The 8501-nt window shown below is 30.3% G+C and overlaps 1 protein-coding gene and 1 long non-coding RNA gene across 2 annotated transcripts in view; one reads left to right on the top strand and one right to left on the bottom strand.

Annotated features, from left to right (window-relative positions):
- Window positions 1–8501, bottom strand: part of LOC108686646 (zinc finger and BTB domain-containing protein 14-like) — a 107836-nt gene that overhangs the window by 31064 nt on the left and 68271 nt on the right. The window contains exon 3 of the mRNA XM_018192077.1: window positions 3921–4133. Within this exon, the coding sequence (XP_018047566.1) occupies window positions 3921–4133 (213 nt within the window). The remainder of the gene's footprint in view (window positions 1–3920; window positions 4134–8501) is intronic.
- LOC108686647 overlaps window positions 1–8501 on the top strand; it is an 18524-nt gene that overhangs the window by 9732 nt on the left and 291 nt on the right. The gene's annotated exons all lie outside the window — the stretch shown is intronic.

Below are 8501 nucleotides of genomic sequence, written 5' to 3'. Positions count from 1 at the left end.
TTTTTTTATTTATATTATTTTTTCATCTTACAGAAGGCGGTGGCAGCGGCAGCGGCGATGACCGTGACGGCAGAATCCCAATAATATGTGATATCACAATGAGATGACACGTATCATTAGTATTGATATTTACGTAAACATCGATAGTCCCGGGACCTTTCCACGCTCTCCTTCCCTGCCTACGAGTACCCCCGCGCCTCGCACCTCTTCCACCTACGTCCACGAGTACCTCCCCACGCCTCGCACCTCCCTCTAGCCCCATGGATTAGAACCTGCTTATTATTCTTACTCTCATCATTCATATCTTAGGAGTTACACTATATATTCTGTAACAAAGCTTCGTTTGATACATGTGTACATCTTGGACATTATAATGGTATGTATATAATGGTATGTAATTATATATAAGACATAATTATATGTGACACCATACATAATCATATAAGGAACATAAAATGTTCCGAGACGGCAAAATATCTGGAAAACTATATATATAAGTTTTATAAAAAAAATATTTTAGATAAAAGTTGTAGAGTTTAAAAAGTCTAGCCGCTGGCTTCATCAGTTTGATTTTGGGTGATGTCGCCAAGATAGAGCAAAATCAACTCGAATTTTTTAAGTGAGACTTCTTACTTTTTCTTTCATTTTCTTATAGTCTTTGCTGAGATCTTTTCAAAACATTACAATTTTATCCATTAGGTCAGTTACAAATTGAGTATTTTATGATGAGATGTCAGCGAAATGAATCGAACACGAAAATTGTTCATTTTTTGCGCTAAAACTTACATGTTTTGTGTAGTAAATCATAAGCTATAACATACGAGAAAACCATTTGATTTCATATAGGATCCAATTTCATATAGGATTAGTGGGTCCTTTGCATAAACGAAATAATATAATGAAATTGTAATCTCTGTCATTTCTATGATATACTTTTATACTTTATTTAAGAATCTAATAACAGTCGCAAAAAAGTTATTAATTTAACATTTGTATTTCTTACAGATCATTTTAAAATGTGGTTAAAGAAGCTTATTTTCTAAACATTGTTTCTAATAGCATTTTTCTTATCAATTCGTGGACTGGACATTGTCCCAATATCATTTCAGATTTAATACCTACAGGAAAAAGTATTACTACTATGATCATATCAAAAGCACTATAGGGAAAACACAATCATTAGATTTACGAACTCAGAATTTGGAAAAATTTTGCTAAAAGAAAATTTTCAGACATTGTTTTGTTATTGGAAACTAATATATAAATTTACACGAAATAATATGATAACAAAATAATAAAAATGCAATCTCTAACACAATTAATTGTCATCGCCACGATATCACAACTTAAATATTTGTGATTTAAAAATGGTTATATAAAATTTATATATGTGAAACGTCCCTTTGAGTCGGAAAATCCTGTATCATTTTGCAATTTTCGCAATAGTTAACAAGACATTTATTATTCAAAACTGAATATTAGTTTTCAATAATTTTTTATTCAAGTATTGTCAACTTTACAGAAAACAGCAGGTGACAGAAATTGTTTATTTTTTCTCTACATATAAAATTCTGAGAATTTTTCAAAGTATTTCGTATTTTCTCATATAGATAAAAATAATTGCCAATATAAATAAAAAAATGCAATACTCAAATGTTAATAATTTCTGAAAAAATTCTTAGAACTCTATAAGAAGAAAGTAAACAATTTTTATCTTTTGCTATTTTTTTATAAAATTGATAGTACTTGAGTAAAAAATTATTAAACATCAATATTTAGTAATTAATATCTTGGTTGTGTGTTCCAAAATTGATTGCCAGCATTGTCAATGCTGGCGATCAATTTGGAATATAGCCCTTGTCAACTACTATAAAAATTGCAAAATGATAGAGTACTTTTCAACTCAGTTTATTCCGCTCTATTTGTGCGCGAAATATTTGAAGGTCATTATGAGATACCCTGTATAATACAACGTAGGAATTTTTAACCGCTCAGAAATTAAGAGAGATACAGGAAAAAATTAATTTCATATGAAAGTTGTAGATTTTCTTGGAGGAAAGAAGATGGAAATAATAGATTTTGTATATAGAACATCAAGATCAAGTCAATATGAATTTTTTAAATAAAAATTACTATTTTTTTATTATAGGTATATTCTTGTATAAAGAGATGTAAACGACGGAAAAATACTAGAATTTTAGGGTAAAAAACTCAGAAATTAATGATTTTTTTTTCTTTTACTTTTATAGTTTTTTATTCGGATATTTTTTTAAATCATTTAGATCTGTTCGCATTGCTTGAAATCTCCCAAAATTTTTGTATTTAAAGTTTTAAAAATTTTGATAAAAATTTAAATTAGGGGCCTGCTAATGACCTTGATCTTGATATATGTTGTCAAGAGCCTGAATGAGCTCCAACAGATTTTAGCCATCGCTTGTTTTCCATTAAAAAGATATTAACAAAATAAGTTTAAGAAATAAGTTTAAGAATAACTCTTTTCTATATGAAACAGAAATTCTTTTTAAATAAATTTTCTGCTTTAAAAACAAAATTTTTCTTTGAAAATATATTTTTATATAATTTTTATTATTATTATCGGGCGTCGAAATTAGAGAAGACACAAATGCAAAGAGTGCAAGCAACACAAACAGACTTATTGACCTATTATCATCTCATCAAAAATTGCAACAGCTAATAATACATATTTCCATTTCGATATAAAATAAAGACAAAAATATCAAAATAACAAGAAAAATAAATTCTATTTCTTCTTTTATTTAACATGAATTTTAAGATTTTTCATGAATTTTATGTAATTTGGTTAAAAATACCGTTTTTACAGTAAAAAAACTGATTTTTTACTTAATACTTTTCTCCGAAGTTAAAAACCGTTTTTTTACATCTCTATTCTTGTAGCTGAAAGTCGAGCCATTTTCAAAACGCTATAATAAAATATTTTTTCATTAAATACTTTTTGAGTAAAACTTGATAGTTACTGCTAACATTAACATATGGTTATAATATATTAGCAAGATATGGAGGTTACTTATAATACAATCAGTTTAGTCCGCACGCTTTATCTACGCACGAAATTTGGCGGTCATTCTGGGACATCTTGTATACGTATATAAAAAGAGAGAAAAAGAGGGAAAGAGAAATTTGCAACAAAAATGCCGCATGCGATTGCACATTGTAGAAAATAATTAATTATACGTTTCGTTACTATGGACCTTGTTTCGCATGGAAAGTCGTGCGCTCCTGGATATAGTAGAGAAGTGAGGTAAACTTCGATTTGCGTGGAATCATACGCTCCTAAACATAGGGAATCATGAGATAAACCTCGTTCTCCTTAAAAGTCATATGCCTCTAAGCAGGAGAAAACAGTGATAGCGACGTCAATTGATGAAGCAAAAGTAGAGGGACTGATTCTTTGAGTTGCGCGGGACCAAATATGCATCATTAGGAGAGAAATGTGAGATGGATCTCGCTTCGCGTAAAGTCGTTAAAAATCACAAATTCTTTGTTTTAAAAACAAAAATTATATAAAAATATGTTTTCAAAGAAAAATTTTGTTTTTAAAGCAGAAAATTGATTTAAAAACAGAGGATTTCTGTTTCGTATAATAGAAAAGAGTTATTCTTAAACTTATTTTGTTAATATCTTTTTAACGGAAACAAAGGCTAAAATCTGGAAATCATTCACTCTTGATCTTGACAATATCAAGGTTAAGGTCATTAGGGGCAGGCCCTAATTTAAATTTTTATCAAAATTTTATATTAAAATAATCTATCTCGTATAGTAAATACAATTTGCTTGTAATAGCAAAGCCGTTACTGCTTCAGTTGCAATAAAAACTTATTGCAACCGCGTAAAATACGATTTATCAAAAAAATTTTCTTCTGATAGACTAACTCATTTACCTGTACGTCCAATACCGAGATATTCGCCGATCCATCATTGAGATTAGGCTCGCATTTGACAATCCTCGAAACATCCTCACAACTTGATTCTCGCGAAGAGTCTTTCGATCTCGATTCCAGTGGATCGTTGTTCCGTGTCACACGACCCACAGATACCCTCTTCTGCCCTTTAAATCTAGTTTCTCGCTTGTACATCGGAGGAGGTATACGCTTCTGAAAATAATTATAACAAATATTTAGATTGCTATATACTTACCTTTTTCTAAATTTATTTATTTTTCTAAATTAAACATAAATCATATAAAGTAAAATCATGTAAAGTCAAAATTTCTACTAGAAGGAAAGCAAAAATTTATCATCACACAAAATTTATTGAAATATTTATATTAAAGGCAATCTTCGAGAATCTTCAACTGAACTCTCTTACAAATAACGCGTAAGTCACTAATTGGGTAATAAACGTTTAACTTTTAATCGTAAAATGATTTTCATAATTTCGATTGTTTCTCCTAAAATTTAAAGAAAGACAAGCGCCAACACCTATTCTCTTTTATGTACAGTGATTAGAACGGTTGCAACATTTTTTTTTATAAATGTCGAAACGCACAAATATTACGAGGATATGAATTTCTGCAGTAAGGTTCGAATTAGAATACCTGTCAGAAAGATCGTATACCGAGTATATTAGAGAAATAGATAAGAGAAGGTGGTGTACCTTTGACCAATTTTGACTTTTTTTTGTGCAAGCTATACTTTTGATGTCTAAAAAAATGATGTTCAAAAAAAATTCTAAAATATTCTTTGACACTAACATATATTTTTTATAAACTTAAATTGTTATGTTTTACATTAGAACTTTTTAACATTAGAAAAAAATTGAATTTTGGTCAAAAATACAACACCCTGTTGTACCTGACTAAACAGTGCTGTATCTTTATAACCAATGTATAAAAATTATATATAAAGATAAAATAACAACAAAAATTTAATTTTATTTATATTTTTATATTTTTAATATTTTTACATCATATGTAACTTTATATATAAAATATATATATAAAATATATAAAATATATATATAAAATATAAAAATAAACTTTACCATATAAATTGGAGAATCAATATTTTAATAATTTTCGTTTTTTGCACGAAATAAATCTTGCAAAAATAGTGTTGTGAAGCGAAATACGAGGGCAAGTCAAGTTTTTAGAAAAACATAATAAAACACATTTTTTTTGATAGATTCATTTTTATTTTCAATATAGTCTCCTTTCAGCTTGATGCACTTGATCCGAACGATTCTCCAATTTTTTCAAGTTGTCCGAATAATATGATTTGTCCAACCCTTCAAAATAAGCCTCTGTTTCGGCGATGAGCTGCTCTCTGATAGTGAATCTCTTTCCTCCGAATCATTTCTTCGGAAACAGGAAATAGTCGCAGAGGGCTAAATCTGACGAATATGCTGGATAGAGAAGCAATTCGTAGCGGAATTCGTTGAATTTGGCCATCGGTGCCAGGCATGTGTGAACTCATGCATTGTCTTGAAAGAGCACTTTCTTCTTCGCACTTTTTTCTTTAAAATGTTGTTGAAACAGTCCAATAAGGCTGTATATAGTAATCCCCATTGATCGTTTGCTTCGACGGAAGGTAATCGATATGAATTATACCGCGTGCATCCCAAAAAACTGTGGCTATCACCTTTCCGACTTTACAATCTTTGCCTTCTTCGAAGCTAATTCACCCGATGAAGTCCATTGTTTTGATTGTTCCTTCATCTCGGGTATGAAGTAATGGATCCATGTTTCGTTCATAATAATGAATCGACGCAGAAATTTATCTGGATTATGTTGAAACATCTCCAAACATTGTTTTGAAATCGTCATACGGTCGCGTTTATGGTCTATAAGCATGAGCAAACGCCCATCTTGCCGATAGCTTTTTCATACCCAATTATGCAAAATTGAAATCACTGTGCCATGTGATATGCCTGTAGGCTTCAACAAGCTCGTACATTTTCACTCATCGATCAGTCAAAACAATATTGATGATTTCTGGCGTAACAGTCTCAATTGGACGAAGTGCATCACATGTGGATGTACGATCACGTTTAAATTCATTCACCCAATTGTATACAGTAATCGCAAACGCTGATGCAGATGTGCTATGAACATTATCCAACTCGGCTTTGATTTCTTTCGGCGATAAACCTTTCATATGTAGATGGTTGATCACTGCAACGAAACTCATTTTTTCCATTTTGCAAAAAATACAAAAGTTGTTCGCTTTAATGGTCTACAGAAATGAAATCACGCGATGAATTCCGCTTAAAATTTGACAGTAATCAGAGATTACTTGTCAAAAAGTAATGTGACATGACACTGTGAGTGCTCTCTGATAGATTTTCTAAGAACTTATTGATTTGCTTTCGTATTAAACATCGAAGTTGATCTCTGTCAGGTTATAAAGCTTAAAATTACTGTCATTATTAAAGCCCATATCAGACTACCGATTCTGCAGGCTGATCGACAGCTAACTCTGACTATCGATCTATAATGGACCAATCATAATGAGTCTGACTGATTGTAATTGATTCACTGTAGATTGGCCTGCAAAGTTCATTGTCTAACGAGCTTTAGTAACAACATAACGGATATTTTAAATGTTCTAACCTGAACAGTAATCAACTTCAATGTTTAATATCTCGTTTCACCAGAAGGGGCCAGAAGGACGTTTTTTTCTGATAGATTCGTTCATTTCATTCAAAATTGTGTCTAATGCGCACAATTTTAATAACATTATAAGTGAGATAGCTAAATTAAATGATTGTCCGACATCGTATTGACTGGTCAAAGATACATTATCAGTTACTAATTAAAAGTACGCTTGCTCACTTTCTATTTGTTATTACTTTTATAAATTATAGATGATTGATTAATACATTAATTCAATATATAATATTTAACGGAACATATTTAATATGAAATATATAAGAATATATTAATATATATTTAACATTAAAAAGTTATCATCAAACTTGCGTTATAATAAAAATAAAATGAAATGAAATAAAATCATTATTTTCATCATTAACTCTTTTGTTGCAGTAAGACTGATCATGAAACCTACTGCGAAAAACATTATCTCATTCAGGATAATATTTTTTCTTAATACGTCTCTGCATGCTTAATGTCTCTGCAATGTTTTAAGATGGTTACTAATATTATTATTGAATTGATAATCATTTAATTTGTGATATTATTATTTTAGCTTCAGTTCATAAATGCCGATTGCATTTCAAGTTGGAGTAACAGTAATTTGCAGTGTGCAGTTTATACAAAGTGTTGGAATTTAAATGTCAAAACATCGAGAGCATGTAGGAAATCAATAAACTATTAAAGATAATAAGAAAATAATAAATAATAAGAAAAAAGTTCTGTAGAAAAAGTTCTGCTCGTTTTTGCTTCGTTTTAGAGAAAATCGCAAAAAAGACAAAAGGTAGTTTACATTTTTATTCATTCTCATTACTTATTCACATTGTATTTATTCACTTGCTTAATGTAGATATTGTTCAAAATGTTGACTTTTTGCAGTAATACAAGCATTGCATTTAATACAACAGCTCCTATTGCAATCAAACACTGATCTAATAATATTTGGTGCACTGCAACCTCGATTCGATTTATCAATTGTTCTGTAGAGTTGATTGATGACAAATAACTTCCTACTTCCCCACAAAGAAATCCAATGTCAAATCAGGCAATCGGAGTCAAAATATTACTTCTCCACGTCCAATCCATCATCGCGAATAACATCTATCTAGCTAAGTTCGAGTACCTCTGCCATAATGAGCTAGTTACTCATCGCATTGAAACACATTTCAATCCATTGTTGCACATACGAAAACCATATCAGCATATTCAATATTGAAATATATACGCGGCATATTGTAACACGAGTAATTGACTTGATGATTTTTGACGAATTACTGATGAATTTACAGGAGAAAGGTAGAAATGTAAATAAATAAATAAATATACAAAAATTCGGTCAACGAACTAACAAAGGATATAAGATTAAATTGATAAACTATGTATTTATTCAAAAACTCATATACGTTTCGAGACCACAGGTCTTTCTTCAGTATGTATATAATTCTCTAAATAATCATAACCACAAAGACTATCTCGACATGATAAATCTAAACAGTGATACAGAAAATATATGGAGATACAGATTATTTTAACATAATTGAGTTGTGACTCTTGAAGTTTTTTATTGGTCCAATTTAACGATATGTGTTGAATGGATTAATAGGAAATATTTTAAGAGTTATCACAGTTAAGAGGGTTCTCGCGTTTAATGAAATATAAGATCAGTCTATATTAGGAGTACAACTTTTCTTCCGCCGTTTTTTTCTGAAATTCGAGACTTTATTGTAAAAAACTGGTTATACATTTATGATTCAAAGTATTGTCCATCGCTGGCCACTACTTTCTCCCATCTTTCGGGTAGCGTACGAATCCCGCGTCGAAAAAACTGGTCATCTTTTGAGGCTATCCACGAATCGATCCAATTTTTTAC

The sequence above is a fragment of the Atta colombica genome, unplaced genomic scaffold (assembly GCF_001594045.1).
Source record: "Atta colombica isolate Treedump-2 unplaced genomic scaffold, Acol1.0 scaffold188, whole genome shotgun sequence".
In the NCBI taxonomy this organism is placed as follows: Eukaryota; Metazoa; Arthropoda; class Insecta; order Hymenoptera; family Formicidae; genus Atta; species Atta colombica.
Note: the sequence above shows the minus strand (reverse complement) of the source record. Positions and strands in the feature narration are given on the sequence as shown.